The 19,831-nt window shown below is 44.9% G+C and overlaps 1 protein-coding gene across 3 annotated transcripts in view; it reads left to right on the forward strand.

Moving 5' to 3' along the window:
* The first annotated feature begins 322 nt into the window (after positions 1-322).
* Positions 323-19,831, forward strand: part of ZNF827 (zinc finger protein 827) — a 168,570-nt gene continuing 149,061 nt past the window's right edge. For all 3 annotated transcript variants that reach the window (XM_055336373.1, XM_055336375.1, XM_055336374.1), the window contains exon 1: positions 323-818. In XM_055336373.1, the coding sequence (XP_055192348.1) occupies positions 776-818 (43 nt within the window). In that variant the 5' untranslated portion in view covers positions 323-775. The remainder of the gene's footprint in view (positions 819-19,831) is intronic.

The following is a 19,831-nucleotide window of genomic DNA, read 5'->3' on the forward strand; positions in this document are numbered from 1 at the left end:
ATTCGCAGCAGTCCATCCCACCCCCGCACGCGCGCCCCCCATTCTTTGCAGACAGAGCGGCTGCAAATCCCAGGCTGAGTCCGCCCTGGGAGCCTTAGGGCACCTTCCTCTTTGCTCTGCGCGCGCGTGTGTGTGTGTGCGTGTGTGTGTGTGTGTGCGTGCGTGTGTGTGTGTGTGTGTCTAGCTCTCGCTCTTTCCCTCAGTCTGTGCCTCTGTGTATGTGTGAGTGTGTGTGTGACAGAGAGAGAGAGAGAGAGAGAGCGCGAGAGGAGAGAGAGAGCGAGAAAGAGAGCGAGCGAGCGAGCTGTGAGCTGTGCCGCCGCCGCCGCTGCCCTTTGATCCCGACATTAGTGTTAGGGGCTCGGAGACACAGCGCGGCCATAGACACCGCCGCACCGGCTCTCATTTATTTATACCTCCCATCACACACGCGAGCACAGGACACACACACACTCACACCTATTAGATCCGTTTCCATTGAAGAATATTACGCTCGGGGACAAGCCAGGTGCACGACCAAAAATTTCAAAAAAAAAAAAAAAGGATCATAAAAAAAAAAAAAGAAAGAAAGGAAAGAAAAGAAGAGAACCCCTCATCTGGCTCCAGGAAACAAGCTTCAACCCATTGCACACACCGGAGAGAAGGGGTTTCCCCCTGCCCGCCCGCCCGCCCCCCAACTACCTCCCCGCTCCTGCCAGTGTCTGCCTCTCTGCCCCCACGGGGGTTTATTTGATCTCACATTAACCAAGGAGGAGAATGTGAGAAAAGGGGGAAAATGCCCAGGAGGAAGCAGGAGCAGCCCAAGCGCCTTCCCTCACGTAAGTCATCCCTTCTCCACCTCCTCTCGTGCCATCTTGTCGCCCTCCCTCTCCTCTTTCGCGTCTGCAGCCTCGTCCGTTGTTTTCTGCATTAGTTTAGGGTTACAGAGGTGAAACCGACAAAGACACAGCCCGGGTTACTCCTCGTTTAGGTCTATGCCGAGGCAGCCATGTTGGTGATGATCAGCCCCGTGCCCTTTCTATTCTCTCTCTCTCTTTTTCTTTCTTTCTCTCACCCTCCCTCTTTTTTTCCTTGCGATCGGGCCTTTTTCCCTCTTTTCCCTCCCCCTCCCCCTCCTCACTCCGGGTTGCTGGGGGGAGGGGGCAAGAGACGGGAGGAGGGGAGTAGTGTGGATGCCGGTTTTTTTTTTTTTTTTTAATCGGGGAGTGTGTGTGAGGGGGGGAGGTGGGAGAGGTTGGAATCTTAAAAAAAAAAATTTTTTTTTCCTTGTGGATCGCAGCGCCCGAGGGTGCGGGGTCGGGGCGTGCGGAGGACGGGGGCCGTGACATGGCGTTCGGGGGGTGCCGGGGCGAGGGCGCGGGCCTCCCGCCGGGCACGGGATCCAGGGAGAGGTCCGTCTCCGGCTAAAGGTTGCGCCGGGGTTGGTCGGGCCCCGAGCCGCCGGCGGCGGCGGCGGCGGCGGCGGAGCGGGAGGAGGCGGAGGTGGAGGAGGCGGCGGCGGAGGAGGGGAGTCGGGGGCGGGCGAGGCGGGAGCGGCTGGGGAGGGTGTGGGGGGCACCGCACACAAACACGCCGGTGCACACGCGCCGCCGGGCGGCTGCTCCCGCGGCGCCGGGGCGAGGGGGCGCGGCGGAGCGCGGGGGGCGCGGGGGGCGCGGGGCGGCCGGGCGGGGGGCGAGGCCGGGCCGCGGCGGGCGGATGTGGGGTGCGGGAGCTGTGCCGAGGCGGAGGCAGGAGGCAGGAGGCAGGGCGGCTCGCGGCGCGCGAGGTCCCTGCAGAGCCGAGGGGAGGGAGGAGCAGGGCTCCTGGCCGCAATAAAATGCGGGGTCAGTGGGAGCAGACGGAGCCAGGCGAGACTCGGGCGCTCAGACCCCCCTCCCCTGCGAGCCTGAGCAGAGTCCAGGACTAAAGTGCATCGCAGCCCTCCCCGGCTGCAGCCACAGACACCAACTGGAGACACACGCCCGCCGGCACGGCCCCGTCCCCTTCCCCTCCTCCACCCGCGCCCCCGGTCCCTCTCCGCCCTCCCTCCGGCTTTTCTTTGCGAGACTCTTAACTTTTCCCCCACTCCCTCTCCAGCTCCCCCCCCTCCCCATCTTTCTCCGCTTTGAGTGTTCCGAGATGCTGCTAAAGCTAAAAGTGAAGGAGAAAGAAGCAACTAAAAATATCCCCCGGGGCCGCCGGGCTCCTTGAATGCAGGGAGGAGGGGGCAGGGGAGAAGGCGCGGGGCGGGGTGACGGGGAGGAGGGGACGCCGGAGGCGCCGGAGGGAGGGGTCGGGGGAGACCGAGGGTCAATTTCTTCTCTCTCCCCCGCCCCCCCCCCCCCCCCCCCCGCTCTGCTCCCCTCTCCCGGCGGTTTGGCGCTGCTCGGAGCTCGATCCTGCAAAACCCGGGCTGGGGGCGGGAGCGGAGCCGGAGCGCCCGCCCGCCCGGGTGTCAGGCCGACGTGGTCGGTCACCTGAAGTTCACGGAGGGTGGGGGAAGGGTTAAGGTTATGGTGTCTCGGGCTCGGGTTGTGTGTGAGCTTGTGCGTTTCCGCTGCAGACAGGCAGCGCGATCGATCTCCCCCTCGCGAAATATCCGCGGCTGTGCCCGCCCGGGGGACGCGCAGGGGGCGCGGGCTGCTCGGGCCGAGCGCCCCCGCGGCTCCGTGTCACCCGGGCCGCGGCCGAAGTGGCGAGCAAGGGCACTTGCAGGCAGCCCGCTCCGCAAACATTCCTCTTTCTTTCCCCTTCCCGGTACGCAGGAGTCGACGCACAGGGCTTGGGTTGTGCTTTTTTTCCCCTTCCTTTAAAAAAAAAAAAAAAAAATGCCCCTGTGCAGTCCTTTCTTCGCCTGCCCGCTAGAGGTTCTGAGGATAATATCACATATGTAATATATATGCGCATAAAATCACTCGCAGGCGGCTGCGTGTGTAGGGAAATTTTGTGCGAGGGAAGAGCAGGCGGCGGAGTCGGGGAGGGCGAGCTGGAAGGCTCCGCGCTGCGATTCACAGAAAACTCGCAGCAGTTGGTGGAAGAGTGTGTGCGTGCACATGGCCGGCCGGCCAGTTCCCAGCTCTTCTCGGGGGCGTGTGGCGGGGGAGGGAGCGGAGGCAGGAATCCTGGGGGGGTCGGGGGAGGCTTGCCCTGCTCGGACAAAATGGGCTTCAGTGTTCTCTGCGAACTTGCCCTTAGATGGCAACTTTGGGAGCTGATGAGCTTGTGTGCGAAAACCAGGGCGGTGAGGTTATTTGGTCATTCTCCTTTCTTCTCCTCTCCCCCTGCTTTAAAAAAAAAAAAAAAAAAAACGTTGGCGGGGTTAGAGGGAGGGTAGGAGAGGAGAAGGGATTTATCTGTTTTCGGCTCTGACGGAGATGGAACGCCTTCCCTCCCGTGGTGTGTAGCGCTTTCGGGCAGCTGCAGCCTGCCCTGCTGGTGACCTTGACCCTGACCTCGTGCGACTACCCTCAGCCTGGGAGGAAATTCAGGCTCCATTTTAGCTCGTGTGCTCGGTGGGCCTCTCCTGCTTGCTGGTGGCTGGTGATTAAGTTATATTTTAAGAGTGGGCTCTCCCACCCTGTTCTCTAATTGAATACTGTTATCCACTCACTTAAAAAAAAAAAAAAAGAAAAAGAAAGAAAGAAAGAAAGCAACTCCTTCCAGTCACATAAAGCCACTTTTACTGAACTAAGAAGCAATTACCTTTTGGAAAAGCGGTAAATGTCCCTCCAGTTTTTAAAGGGAAGCCTAATTTGCAAAGCTTTTCCACTTACCTTTGCATTGAATGGATTTTTGTGGATGTGGCTGCCTGTTCTAAGCATGGTTTACACATGTTTTGTAAGCAGTTTGCATTTGGACTAAGAGCAGTTTCTGGACAAATGGTGTGTTTTGCAATTCAGACATAGTAACCCAAAGCTTCCTAAGTGCTGAGTGAGTCTTAAACTTGCAGAGGTGGGGAGATGTGATAAATATTGACTTTGGTAAAATTAGTGTAAATTAGTGTTTAATGTAGGATATAATTGTAGTCTTAAATCCCAGTTTTAATGCTAAACTGTTTATTTGTTTGTATGTGTTTGGGGGGGGGATTTTTTTCCTTAAGGTGGAGAACCTTTTTGTATAAAGTTAAAGTGACTTTGGGCATTAAGGCTGCCCTGATAGAAGTCATCTCAGGGTTTTAGGAAGTTATACAGCATTAGGTTTTAAACTTGACCCCAAAGGAAAGGAGAGAGGTGTATGCTTTGGGGGCAGGGGGAGGAGGTTGGTGGAGGAATGAGGTGGAGAAACTTGCTTTTGAAACCAAAGAACCCTTCTGAGTAAACACAAAAGTGGCTAATAGCCACTACTGATACAGCTGTAAGAATCTAGAGAAGCTATAAACACATTTAAAATTAGAAGTAGAATACAAATTAGATTACACAAAAGAAACTTGTGAAAACGGGATCTATTGAAACTTCAGAACGCTTTCTCCTTTCCCATAGCCACCCCCCCCCGCCTCTTCACCCCCTCATAAACCATTGCTACTAATAGACTTTATGTATGGAGCTAATTTTTCTGTTATTAAATATAATACTAGGCAGGCACAGCGTGGATGGACAAAGTCCTCCCACTCTACAGCGCAGACATCAAGGAACCTGGAAGTTCACCCTCGAATAGATCAGTCCTGGAAATCCAGACTAGCACTTGGTATTATCTGATACGGAGTCTGGGGTGTACCTCAGCCCCTGGCACGGAGTTCCAGCAATTCCCCAGGCTAGGTTTCGGTCTGCTAAGGTTTCCTAGCTCGTTCTGTTCCATGAGAAACCCAAGGGATTGTTCGGAACCGAATTAGCTTTGGGGATGGGTGAGCCTTTAACCTGACACTACTAACCTAGGCGTTAGATTTCTGATTTAAAATTCTACATAGTCATTTCTCCTGGGCCTCTGAAGTAAGAGAGTGTGTATGTGTGTGTGTGTAACATGGGCCTCATATATATGTGGAAAAGAAAATGGCCCATCCTATAGAGCTGTGTTCTGATTCCGCTGACCCCAAATCAAAAAGAAGTTTTGCACTAGCTTTTGGAGGTGACCTCCAACAAAAGGTGTTAAACCTAAACTATTTTTGAGAAGTGGCTTTAAAAATTATTACTCCAAGTAAAGCCTTTATTTCTTAGACTACAGCAATGTCATCATTTGGAGACTTAAATATGATTCTGCTGCTGTTGAAGGCTCTTTTCTAAAAGTTCTTTCCATCAACAAGGTTCAGTACCATGTTTAAAAAAACATCCTAGAGGGGCAGCCCTGGTGGCGCAGCGGTTTAGCTCTGCCTGCAGCCCACGGCGTGATCAGAGAGACCAGGGATCGAGTCCCACATCAGGCTCCCTGCATGGAGCCTGCTTCTCCCTCTGCCTGTGTCTCTGCCTCTCTCTCTCGCTCTGTATCTCTCATGAGTAAATAAAATAAAATCTTAAAAAAAAATCCTAGAGATCCTTTGCACTAGACATTGTGCTTATCTGTAGCAGAATCCCAAACTGCAAGACTTAAAAATGTTTGTCAGTCTGAGAAAGAAGAAGAGGGGAAAAGTGATACTGTGTCTGTTTACCAGGCCTGGGGCTCAGCACTTTATGAACATCATTACATTTGGGATCACTAACTGAGGAGGGAAAGGGTCAGGAAGGGCTTTCCCCTATGTTTGCTACATCTGTAAATCCTTTTACCATTGGCATCATCAGCACTTTTAAGATTTCCTCATTAGCTGCAACCTAACCCATGAACATGTATGAGTTCAGATCCTATTATATTTATCATTGGAAATCTGCCTGATGCCTATTCCCAGGGGGGAGCACAAAGGAAAAGTTAATAGAACAGTTGTTTTGCTATTCTAGTATTTTCATTGTTTACTCAGTTGTGGGTCAAGACCAGAACAGGTTATTGTGTTCTTCATTAACAAAACTTTAAAAATCATCTCCTGCTTTCTAGTAAATGCGGGAAGCAAAAATGACAAGAAAGCAACAGGGGTCCTTATATTTAGATTTTTCCCTGTCTTTATATATCTATTGGAAGACGAAGGGTAGAAGATTTAACTCTTTTCCCTACTTACTCTTATTAATTTTTTCAGTGGCGATGGACATCCTCCTATGATAGGAACCACAGGGAAACATTTTGAGTCCGAGGCAATAAAATATTTCACTGCTCCTGTCAGGCAGAGCTAACGATTCTGAAATACCCTGTAGCAGGCTAGGTTGATACTGGGCAATAATGTTCATCTGTTCTCCTAAAAGAAATCCGTGTATTCCTAATATAGTAAGTAGGGTACACTGAACTTTCCTGTTAAAAGAAGGAAGATAGTTCAAAATCACATTCCTCCTAATGCTTCAAAATAGTTTCTAATAAAAAAAATTGATTTTTAATTTATCTATGGGCTGCCATCTCGCTCTGGGGATGACACAGCTGGTGCGAGTTGACAAGTCTCTGGCACAAAGTGTTAATACATCATGCTGGAGAAGTATAAATTGGACAGCTTTCGGTCAGTGTGAGGGCTGACTGTGCATTTGAGTTTTTAGAGCCTTTGAATGGCCTCTATTAGGAGAGGTCCAAGGGAGGTGTGGAAAATCTCTGTCTTGCGAGGCTTATAAAATTAGATGGAGAGAAGCCGTGGGAACACCCAAGGGACAGCGTTGTGTTGGTGGAGCAACCAGGCAAGCTTCTTTTGGGGTCAAAAGGTGGCTTAAAATACAAGGAGTCCTATTAATGTCAAGATAGTCCTGTAGGGAAGACTGGGTTAGCGGTGCATGCTGCATGGCTGGATTGGTAAGCCAGTTTATTTAGTAGTCCCAGTCGTTTGGATTCAGGCAGGGTCTGGATGAATCAATCAGTTTGACAAAAGAGAAAAACTCACCCAGTGTAACTAACCCTGGTCACTTGCACGCAAAGTGGTATCTTTGGACTTAAGGGTGACAAGCGGTGCTACTGTGTAAAGAAGCTCCCTTGGTTTCGGTGACTGGTCAGCAGTGCCACCTGAGAGAGCTGAAGGGCAGTGTGTACCCCAGGATAGTTTCACGTATCCCATTCGCTTTCCTTGTGTGAAGTTCCTTTGTCCCTCCCTCCTCCATCCTTTTCGAAGTATCAGCTGAAACATTAGGACAGGAGGATTGAAACAAACACAACAGGCCGGGAACGGATCTCTCCATTCTGAATGATGTATTAGTAATTTCCTATAATTTAATCAGACCGATCGCAGAACAAGATAATAATGGTATGACCTACAAAAGAGGACGTTTGGGGGCGTTAAAGTCTTCTTAGCATAAGGTTTTACAAGACCATGGGCTTTGTGAGGAAGGAATAGATTCTGAGTTTTCTCCTATTGCAAAGAAATCCAGACCCAGCCTCATTATGGTAAGACATGCGGTGGTTTTTTGTTTTGTTTTGTTTTCCCCCCTGGACTTTATTACTACTGTATTTTAGCTTAGTTAAGGTACTCGAGAATCACATTTTAGAGATAGAGGTTATAAGTGAAGATGCTGTGTCCTGTTTCTGATGTATTCGTTTCTGTTCCCTACTTTGCAAGGTGTAGCTCAGTAATTCATACCATCTAGGGCCAAGTGTACAAAATACTTTATGGTTCATGGTTGCTGAAATGTCTTCTGTCATATTTTATAGGAAACTAATGTGCAAAGTACAGACCTTAGAAATAGCCAAGAGTACTCTATGGGCTGAAGTTACTAGCTGCTTTCCCTCTTCTGTGCAGGAGCAAGTTTTGTATTTCTGTCCTATCTGTAAATTACATTTTTATGATATCGAAGAATAGTGCATGACTAGGTGCTGAAGCAGGGGCCTCTCAGATGACTCTTATCATTCCCCAAGGACCCACCTTTGGGATAGAATTGCTGTAGTTACAAGGTAGTTTCATAAATTAAAATCAGACTTTGGCTTGATACTAATCTTTAGCTGCATGGGTGCATCTTGTGTGTGTGTTTTTTTTTTTTCTAAAAGTCAGCTTCACTGCGTGTATACACACACGCACACAGGCACACACACATAGAGGCTGCACTGTATCTAATTTTGTAAAATGTACAGTGATACACGCCCACGGTCTGAGATCAGCATGTGGCCTTTAGCAACTCTGCTTTTCACAGACTGACCCAGGGTTATATTAAATGCAGCAGATTCTGTGTGCCTAAAAAGGATATTGTTTCCAGCCATCCATTCCCTTCTTATTAAAAAACAACCTCCACCCCTAAAGTTCTGTCTCTAGAGTTCTGAATTGACTAAAACTTAGATACTCATTGCTTCTGTTTTTAAGAAAGTCCGAATTCAGCCAAGTTTTATCAGCAAGGAAGAAATGTATGGACCTTCTCTGAAGCTTGAGCCTGAAAAGCAGACCCTTAAATAATCCCTCTCTCTCTCTCTCTCACTTTGTCTCTCTCTCTTATTCTCTCTCTCTCTCTCTCTCTCTCTCTCTCACACACACACACACACACACATAATTTCTGCATGGATCAGACAAGGGGTTAGACCCCATTAGAAGTGTGGTGTGGAGGAAAAAAGGCAAGCAGTGAGAGAGGAGGATCCCAGGGTGAGTTGTTTTGAGTGCCCTGAAAAAGTTGGCCTTCAAAGTGGACCAGAGAAGGTGGGGGGGGGGATGATTGATCAGGAGCACTTCACCCATCTGAGCTTTTGAGACAAGCTACTGCACTTGTGGAGGGTGATAGATTTTTCTGAAGTTATATAGTGCTGGGGCATCTTCGGTTGTCTGGCAGTATATTTTAAAAAGCTTTTGTTGTTTGTAACGAGGAGAAAATATCACGTGATTTTGCCCTCTTTTCACTGTGTCTACTGTATATGGTACGACTTAAGTGAAAACAGAGACACACATGCTTTCATAGTGGTTAAGTGTACAGACTCTGGCACTCACTTGCTGTGTGACCTTGGGGAAATTACTGAACTTCCCTGTCTTTGCTTTCTTCATCTTTCACTAGTGATAATAGTTCCTATATCATAGATTCTTGTAAGGCTTGGTTGATAAGTATGGATATTGATAAATACAATAATACACATACACATAAAACCATGCCTAATTAGAGCCTGCTCCATAGAACTCCAGAAATATTAACTCTTACTATGTATATGAAATAAGTTTCCATTTGCTTAGATTGCGAGACCACGGGCATTTCTGACCCAGGACATTTTGGTGATTTCTGTGTTTAAACTTTTTTTCCCATCTCTTTCATTAGAGTGATGAGTAATAATATGATACGGTAAAATTCTTTTTTAAGGCTGTTAAAATAGGGCTTGACTAATACTTGGCCAACATAGACCAACAATATCACACTTAGACTTTTACTAAAGGAGTATATTCTGTGTTTGTGATTTGACCTGAATTATATCTAAACTGTGTAATAATCATATGAATTATGACTGGGTTTTACTGTAAAGTGAGGACAATAAATCCATGCCCACAGATTTATAGTGAGATTCAAATGAGAGAATAGGTATTTAATAAATGTTTATTTATTCATTTATTCAACAGTCAGTCCACTGATTAAAATTACCCAGGGGAAATTTATATTGGTTTTTCCATGTGTTATTTAGGTAATAGTTTAAATTTTGTACGAAAGAAGGAAAGGCAAGGTCTGCTGCTTCTAATTGCTGAGAACCAGTCCAAGAGAACATATTAAATAGATTTTAAATGAAGGGTTCAGGGGTGTGTGCGTATTGTGTTGTGTGTGTGAAATAGATCATATCAGAGGTTACAAGCTAGTGGTGTACTGATGTGTTTTGCCCTACACAGTATGTTTAAAAACTTGAGACAGCATTTGGAAATGGGTGGTTTCCCATAAAAATCCAAATTTCTAGCTTCTTTTGAAAACTTGGAAGAGCCAGCAGCACGGGGCCCACCTCCCCACATGGCAGCAATCTGCTGTAGTCAGTGGCGGCTGTCTCCCTTGCCCGGGCATGTGCTCATCAGTCTGCCACAGCTCCTACCACTCTGCTGCCATGTCCCCGTCTGCATATACACCTGCCCGCCCTCCTCATGGATATTACCTCCTGGCCCCTGCAGGCATTTGGATTCAAAACTGTTCTGCATTTTCCAACATTGTGTGATCTTTTCATTCATCATTGAGGCTAAGGTATTGTGAACCACATTCTACGGCAGTATTAAGAAGCAGTATAGGGTGGGGATTAAGATCCTGGTACCAGATTCCTGTCCTGGCTGCACCACATTTTAGCCGTGGCCTTGGCAGGTTAGTGCAGTTTTGTCCACCTGTTTTCACATCTGTACAATGGGCTAACGTTGTAGGTGTATATGAACTGGGTTCGTACATATTGGTATGTAGACTCGTGTCTGGCATGTCATATGTACACAGTAAATGCTGGCCATATTAATAATGCCAGCCACATTAATAGGTGTGAGGTGCAAATTCATTTCAACTAAGGATCTCAGAAAGATTGCTCTAACTGCTGTGTAATCAGTCAGACAACTATTGTTGCCTGTAAGTTTCTGATCACCATTAGCCAGCCCAGTGATTCTCAACCCCGGCTGCATATTAGAATCACCTGGGAGATTAAAAAAATATAGACCCCCCCCCCCAGCAATTTAAATTTGATGGCTCAGAATGGATCCTGAGCGTAGACATTCTTAAAAAGCTCCCTGAGTGATTTGAATGGCTAGCCAGTGTTGAGGACCCCTGAACTTACCAGAACTCCCACGCTGGGCTGATGCCACTTCAGCCAAAAATAAAGACATGTTATGTTGAGCCTGGGCAGCTTATCGACGATAATTTGTTTGACTTTTAAAACCTTAGAAATAGCTCATTGACTCTGACTCCTCCAAGTTGAAACCAGAGGCTCAGGGAGGGACTTGCACTAGGCAGGGGGCAGGACTCCAGTGTTTTCTGTCCTCCTCTCCTATCACGATCACCAGGGTTTCTAACTAGCTTTTTGACTTTGGCTAGTGTTTGAACCTCTGAGTGCTTAGTAGCACCATTTTGCAAAACGGATAATAGTGGATTACCTCCACCTTCTGTTTACACGATACTTTATTGTTCACAAAGCATTTTCCCTGAAATCCTCTGCCTGTAAGCAGGCAGGAAGGACTTCTTTTCCCACCACTTGGGTGGAAGTAGAAATTGAGCCACGGAGAGGAAGATATTGGCCTGAGGTCCCCAGTGTCAGCACCATCAAGGGCTGGATCATCTTTTGGTCTCCCAAGGCCTGCGGCATCTTGAAGGACTGGAAAACCTTCGTGGGGCCCCATACGTGAAGGACATGTCTTGGCCACCTGCGCTCCTTTCACAAACCCTCTGCTGTAGGAGGAGCCCTTAGGTGCGGATAGAGCACGCTACTCTATGATTCATGAGAACTTGTGCCACAATATTTTTTTTCCTCAAAGATTTATCTTGACCTTAGACTCAGCGGAGGGTAAGAGAATTAGAATCCCATGCAGTGACACTTTCTGGGGTCTGAATTACGTGCTCCATATGGAGAACACTGCTTTCGGGTAATGGCCTAGAATTATAGTTGTCTTCTAATCTGTGCTTGTTTGGCCCTACTTGTTAACCCAACAGTCCTCTCCAGAGCATGAAACACAGCTGTATTTGGAAGGAAACAAAGTGTGGGACACCCTCTGCTTCAGGAAATGTTCCTGAAATGTGCTACATGATTTCTCCCTTCTAGGGGAAAGCAAACCTCAAATAATAACATTCTGGATTTTAATCTGCCCTTAAGAAAGAGAGGGACCAAATTATAGTGAGCTGCTTTCTGATATTGCTAGGAAGAGAGAAATGTCACGATCTAGTAGTGGGGTTTGGGTTGGCAAAACCACTAGATCATATTTAGAGAGAAGTGCTATGCACCAGTGGCTACTCAAATACTTGCTGTTAGGTGAGAAAATGTATACAAAAAAAAAAGTACAAGTATTTTAACTATGACTTAAGTGTACTCCTTGAGACTGAACCGTAGAAATCACAGGTATGAATTCTGCTTATTCTTTTGATTTTTAGTTTTTTAAATTTTTTTATTCTTTTATTTTTAGAAGTCTGTATTGGCTTTTAATGGCAAACATAGTGCATGCTTAGTGTAAATAATGTAAACGATGTAGAAATGTTTAAACCAAAATGTGAAAGCTCCCTTTCCCAACTTCCATCCTCAGAGATAACCACATTCATAGTAACAAGCAGAAAGATAATAAGCAACATTTAAAATTCAGCCTTCATTCGAAAAATGGATGCATTTCAGCAGAGTTGGCTGAGTTAATGCAAGTACTGAATTCAGAACAAGGGTGGCAACACTGGACTTGTAAACTGATTAGATCACATCTGTACGTGGACCGTCAGATTGGGTGTCCTGACTTAAAGGGGGGAAATTGGCAGACTACGCACCAGAAGGGAGGCAACTAGCAGCTAGACTCTTGAAATGATGAGAGGAGGAATTAATTATTGCGACATTGGGAATGCTTAATTTGAAGCTGAGAGTGAGGAGAGATAAGAGTCATGCCTGGTAACTACATTCAAATATATAAAGTTCTGTCAAGTGATAAAGGGAGTAAACTTAATCTTAATTGTCATTTCTCCTAAATTTGTAGTTTGTGTCTGATAACTGATAGTTGATTGATTGATTGATTTGTTGATTCGTTCATTCAAGCAGCAGCAACTGAGTGCTTCTGTACCAGGGACTAGGGATCAGTGGAGTTGAATAGAGCATGGTCTCTACTTGCAAGGAGCTCGAGCCAAGGGGGCAGAGAAAAAGATGGAAACAAATAATTAAAATTTGGCTTGAAAAGTATTTTCACAGATTTATGAAATGCTGAGCAGAAAACAGAAACCAGGACCAAGAGGGTAAAAGTTACAGGGAAAATAACTGATTTTTTAAGATAAGGGACTATTGAGTAAATACAACTGTGCAGAAATGAAACTGAAGATCTTGTGTTTACAAAGAAGCTGGTTCAACCACACCTGGCTGGGGTGATTTTCTAAGGACTTCAGGCAAAGAGGGTCACGATGGGAGGAGACATGTTGAACTCTGAAATCACTGAATATTATGAAAAAGAATTCTATAAAGCAAGTGCTGCTTTGCTTGGTTTCTGTCACAGAATGGGAGATCTGTTCCTACAGCAGAGGAAAACATCCCTCACTCGGCTGGACTGAAAGCCTTTTCAGGCAGTAAGGGTATATGTTAACCTACATGGTGTCACATTGGCGCACTGAGGACACGATCCCCAGAGAACTGTAGTCCCTACTGAGTGCTCATTCATTAAGAAAAAGTTATGAGCATTTACCTGGCTGGTAGAAATTGTATAGAATGCAGTCCCTGATGACAGTTCTTTCAAATGTTGACACAAAACAATCACAGAAGATAAGCACAAATCAATATGCTAACAAGTGCAAGACAATGTAATATGAATTAGATGTGTAAATGTTCGAGGAAACTGAGTGAGAGTGATGGCTAAAAGATTCTTGGAGAGAAGCAATACTTCAAACATCCTCGAGGAAGGGATGGATTTAGATCTTGAGAAGAGAGGAGAGAACATTCTAAGCAGAAGAAATGGCATTAGCCAAAAGAGGTTGAAATAAGCCAAAAGTATGTGGGAGACACTAAGAGAAGAAACTTAGCTGAATCAGAAGGGTTATATTGGTGATGGAAGGATGGGAGGTAGGAAAAATGTAGTAGGAGCTGGTCCAGATGATAAGAGATTATGATTACTAAATTTTGTAGTTTGGATACAATACAAAATCAACTGTGAAATGTAGTAGTTTTTTTTTTCACTGTGATAACAAAAGAGATGGAGGATGATTGCCTGAAGGAAAAAAAAATAGGGAGGGTTTTTTAAATAGGGAGGGCTGTTGAAAACCCAAATAGATGAATGGCATGGATGCTGCCCTGAAGGTGTCTCTGGAAGAGACCTGCCAGCGATGGGCTTCTCTGGGGCCAGGGCTGCAGACCCTCAGCCAGGGTTTGCACCATGCCTCTACCTCCTTCCTCACCTCTTTGGTTTTCCTTGGCAAGGAAAGCTCTAATGCAGTGCCTTCCTTTGAAGGTCATAAAGTATGTGCTCTTCACAAAAAACAACACATCTAACATTTATACACAGATAATGAAGCGTAATGGTAAAACAACTGTAAACCTACTGTCCAACCTAACACATTTCAATACTATTGAACTTCTGTGCTCTTCTCCTGCTAATTGTTCCCTTATTCTAAATTTTATTTTCTGTTTATTGCTCCCCTAGCTTTACCGTATTTGGTTTTGCTTATCTCTGGAATTTATAAAAATGGTAGCACACGGCATGAATTCTGCACCTTGGTTTTTCACTTGACCGTTATCTTTGTGAGCTATGGCCACACCTCTGCTTGTAGCTGTGGAGCACTCACTGTCTCTGCTCTCTGGTAGTATACTGACGCACCATGCCCCATGGTTATATGGTTTGTTTCTCCATCTTGCTAACATACGCATGCAAATCACTTTGTCTTGAGGGACTGTCAAGTTCACAGGGTAGGATAGGGGTTTTCTAAAATTTTAAATCTTGCCTGCCAGCTTGAATTTTCTCATTGGTTACAAATACTGTTAGTTTTTCCTTAAAGTATCAGCCTTACTTCATTCATTTCCAAGAAATAGTGTGCTAGATACCCAAATTTGAATGACCATAGTTCATCAGTTATTTCATTAAAAGTGATGTTCCATGAAAAGAGTGGCTAGTTCAGCTGCCAACTAAATCACAGATTTACTTTTCCTTGAGATAGCCATCACACTTCAGTAATGGCAGAAGTGCTTCACGGACACATTTCATTACATATCATATTAAAAAGATGTTTGCTCAGTCTTTAATAAAATGGATAATTTTTACTGTTGCTTCATCAAAGACATCCTTAAGTGAAATGGACAGGGTTACTTACTTTGGGGGTGTATGTGTCTATTTTACTATGAGTTTGTCGCTGTGAAGAGTACAGTGATTACTGGTATGGTTTGGTGTCACTGCCTTGATTTGAGCTAAAGTGCCAGCGTTTTACCCATCATTGCTTTTGTATCATCATTGCAAATATCAATAGAGTGAAAAGGGCAAATACCATCTTAGAATTATTATGAAAACAGTTTTGATCTTGAGGACACTTAAAAGGGTCTCCGAGACCACTAGGGGTCTGCAGACCACACTTTGAGAACCACTATCTAAGCTGTCTACTTAGCAATGGAATTGCAAGTCTTGGCAGTTGTCTTTCTTCCACTTTCCTTGATAATGTTAAAATGTAGGACTTGATGAATATTTGCACTGAAGAACCCAAAAGGCAGAGTCCTGAAGACAGGAAATCTTTTGCTCACAAGTTTTCTCAGCTTCTATGAGATTTCTCTGAAGTCTCTTGTTCTGTCTACAAATGGGAATGCAAATATGTATTTTGCTGTGTATCTGTTGGTTTTGAAATAAAAGTAATGTTTTAAATAAACTTAGCAGTTAATATTTTTCTTCCTCACACAATATGTATATATACTATTGGTTTATATATATAACACCATTGGTTTATGAAGATGCTTGATGCTTACCCTGTGACTCCCTGGTGTCCCTCTTAGGGAAGGAGAACTCTACTGGGTGCCATGGGCCAGCATGCCTCATCATGGAGAGTGCATAGCTGCCTACAACTGATAGCCAAGGGTTTTGGGCCTAGGAATCTGGGAGTATTTCTGGGCTTCTTGTGTGCTCTCTCTGGGCTGCTGTGCTCACCAAGAATTAGCCCCCTCACTCAAGACAGAAACCTGAGTGCCATCCTAGAGACCATGCTCTCTGCCCTTCCTCCCGCATCAAACTGCTAGCCAGGTCTGTTGACTCTACTGCCAGTATATCTTGGAATTCATCATGCCCACGCCCTGCCACTGCTGTAGCTTATACTCTTCTTTTCTCCTCTAAGGATTTATAGGTTCTTTTTTCTTTTTGCCTCAGTGTCATGTCCCCTCCCCCCTACTCTGGCCTCTATTTAGCCCAGTGTTCACACTGCAACCACAGTAGACTTTCTAAAACACTCATGTTTCTATTTAGGATGTTTTAGACATCCCCTCAAAGGATAAAGTTTGTTCTTCTTAGCAAAGTCTAGAAGATACTTCCTTGGGACACCTGGGTGGCTCAGTGGTTGAGCATCTGCCTTTGGTACTAAAAATGTTTTTTCTTGATCCTGGGGTCCTGGGATTCAAGTCCTCCCTCTGCCTGTGTCTCTGCCTCTCTCTGTGTGTCTCTCATGAATAAATAAATAAAATCTAAAAAAAAAAGAGAGAAGGTGCTTCATCATCTGAGACTCCTTTCTTTTGCCCTGCTATAAACCCCTTGTTTCATTCATACTGAATTATTTATTTTACTGATCACCATGTTTGTATTCCTTATTTTGGCAGATTCATTTTCTCTAATTCTGGGATGTCGTCGAGCCATCAGATTTCCCCCATTACCTTCTACCTATACATTAGCACTCAGTTCTTTTTTTTTTCTCTCTTTTTTTTTAAATTGTATTTATTTATGATAGTCACACACACACAGAGAGAGAGAGGCAGAGACACAGGCAGAGGGAGAAGCAGGCTCCATGCGCTGGGAGCCCGACGTGGGACTCGATCCCGGGTCTCCAGGATCGCGCCCTGGGCCAAAGGCAGGCGCCAAACCGCTGCGCCACCCAGGGATCCCCTTAGCACTCAGTTCTTAGGGAAGACTTTCATGCTTTTTCTTCTCCCCTACTATCGTCCCACTACTGGGCAGTGTTAGGCATCCCCTCCACTGGCTCCCATTGGTCTCATAATACCTCCCATGCTACACTAATTGCTTATTCCTCTATATCATTATTGACTATGAGCTTTTAAAGGTCATGGGCTCTTCTGTATTCATTTTTATACATTCTTGCATGTAACAGTACTTCGTATGTAGGAGGTGGTCAAATATTGTTGAATAAATGCATGAATGAATGAAATTAAGAATGGGTCACAGAATCAAAGAAATAGGAGGTATTCCATAAATAGTGTTGAATGAATGAATGAGTTGAATGAACGAAGTTCAGAGTGGGTCATATAATCAAAGGGTTTTAGAGGTAGAAGGGACTTTGGGGAACACCTCCTGTTGTCATCCTCTCTCAGAAATGAGAAAATGATTTGCCTAAACTGTACATCAGCCTGGTGGGAGGTGATGAACCAGGCCACAGACGTTCACATGGATGTGGCCTAGAGATGCCTGGGGAAAGTCATGTGCTTCCGGGGGAGACTTGCCGAGAAGAGCAGAGGCCACGGCCTATACCACAGGGGGATACCACAGTCGAAGTGCAAAGAGAACTTTTGTGGTTAGAAGTCTGTGGCACATTCCAAACTGTAGAGTCTCCCTTCAGCTATTGGCTGTTGCTCTCTCTCTGTCCTCAAACTGTGCCAAGATTGTAAGATTTTCCTGATGACTGGGCATATTCTACATCTGGATTCCATGGTCATAACAACCAGAAGTTTCCTGTCCTCTTTGGTTGAGGTGATTATGATATAGAGCTGGGTAGCAATATCAACAGTTTTGAGGTAAGCCCTACTATTTAAAATATAATCTTCTCCCATCTGAGATTTCTAGGTGTCTGGGAGGGAAGGCAAGGGGACACGATTATTCACTAAGTGCTAACTTTGTGTCAGGTGTTTTACTTACATGATTTTGATTTACCTGTCAGATAATAGGTATTAGTACCCTATTCTATAAATGAGAAATAGGCCTGTGACTGGATCTCAGGTGGGTCTGTTTGGAAGCAGAGTGGGAGTGTGTCTGGTGTCTAAGCTTGTGCCCTTTCTGTTTTGTCACGTTGCTTCAGCTTCTAGGAATGGTTTTTCTCTGCAAAACCTGTTGTGGCCTTATTTTATTAATTTGGTAAATTCTTGAAGTTGCATTTATTTTATGTACTTAAAAGGAAGAGAAGCTGCAGTTTGCTGGTTTAACGTTGTCCGTGCTTTGCAGCTTACAAAGCTTTGCCATCTCTGCAGGCCCATGAGGTGGGGGAGAATAGGTGTTATTACCCTGCTTTACAGATAAGGAATTGAGTTTTGGGAGGCAGAATGTTCCACATCTGTCTGGTTCATCTCCATATTCCTAACACCTCTTACAAGAGGTTAGTATTTAGTAGGCTGTCTGGTTTTTGTTAATTAAATATGAGTTATATAGCTGGTAAGTTCCAAATTCAGATGGGAATCCAGGTCCCCAAGTCTGAACTCAGATCTCTTTCCACTGCTTAAACCATTCTGCTTTTCCCAGAGCCCTAATCTGCAGGATTCAGGAACCCTCTGATAGGGCTATCTCGTGAATTTCCACAAATCTAAATAAGTACAGGCACCCCTTAGAATAAGCTCTCTTATTCTTATTTCTTTTCCTTTAAATACCTCAACATAGGATTTTAAATAGCTTCCTATCTACTTGATAACTTCCCAGTGAAATGACTTGAAAAGGATTGATAATCCAATAATGGATCATAGAAGATTAACACCAGGAAGATCCTTGAGATCATTTAATACAGTATTTTTCAAAACTTAAAAAAAAATAGCGGAACCCTTGTCTTTAAGGGGCGCTCCAATACATAGACAAGAGCAAAGCCAGGTCGTGCCACTTAGGTATGTGCTAAGGTGGGAGGTAGGGGTAGATCCAGAATGCTATGCCCTTCCCTGGAGTCCTTGGGGCTGCTTGACGGTCTGGTTTGTAAATCACTGATCTGTTCTTACCCCTCATTTTATAGTGAAGAAACCAAGGCACAAAGGTGCTCAGTGACCCACAGAGGTGGTTGGATTAAGATGATAATGAAGCTTGTCGCCATATATCCAAATTTCCAATATTGTTTTAAACACCATTCTACTTTTATTATAAAGAAAAAGTAAAGTACCTATTCTTTAGAGTGGGGGTCAGCAAACTCTGACCTGTTTTTGGGCAGCCCCTTGAGCTAAGAATGGTTACATTTTTAAACCATTGTTAAAAAAGAAAAAAAAAGCAACAGCAACAACAAAAACCAAAGATTATGGGATAGGTACCATAGGTGCCCTATAAAGCCTAAAATATTTCCTCTCTGTTCACAGAAAAAGATTGCTGACCCTGCTTTATTGGATTCACTACTTCTGATATTAATGTGGAAGTACGAAAAGAATTTGGCCTTCTCTAAGTAACTTGAAAACATGTAGATTTAAAAACAAACCCTGATTAGTTCAGCATATTCACATCAAAAAGCTTCCTCCAATGAACTTCTTTAAATTGACCAACACATTTTCATCCTTCTTTTCAAACATGAAGTTTTGGTGGATGATAGGCTGGTTAATCAAGTTCTTAAAATACGCAGGAGACATTGCAACCAGAGGGCTGCCTATAGTTGTTAAGTTCTGTAAGATGAAAAGGAAGCAGTATACATATTTAAATACAAAATAAGGGCATTTTATGGACCACCCTAAAAGGTTCAGAATAAAAGGAACAAGAGTAGGAATGATGTGAATCTCTCCTGGTCACTTTGGGTCCTTACCTATTCCCACCAGAGGGATTTGTCTTGAGCCTCTACCTTTGAGTTGAGACTCCATTTGAAGCAGCAGTCATTAGAGCACATAGCTTCATCCTTACCACTTGATGCATTTCCGGAGGCATCGGAGCTTTGTTGGGAAGTGGAATGAATGTTTTCTCCTGCGGAGCATCAATTATGGGGATAGACAGTTAGAAAGCAGTGGCAGGGGATGCCTGGGTGGTGCAGAGGTTGAGCATCTGCCTTCGGCCCAGGGCGTGATCCTGGAGTCCCGGGATTGAGTTCCGCATCTGGCTCCCTGCATGGAGTCTGCTTCTCCCTCTGCCTGTGTCTCTGCCTCTCTCTCTGTGTGTGTCTCTCATGAATAAATAAATAAAATCTTAAAAAAAAAAAAAAACAAACAA

Source organism: Nyctereutes procyonoides, unplaced genomic scaffold (assembly GCF_905146905.1).
Source record: "Nyctereutes procyonoides isolate TBG_1078 unplaced genomic scaffold, NYPRO_anot_genome, whole genome shotgun sequence".
Classification (NCBI taxonomy): domain Eukaryota; kingdom Metazoa; phylum Chordata; class Mammalia; order Carnivora; family Canidae; genus Nyctereutes; species Nyctereutes procyonoides.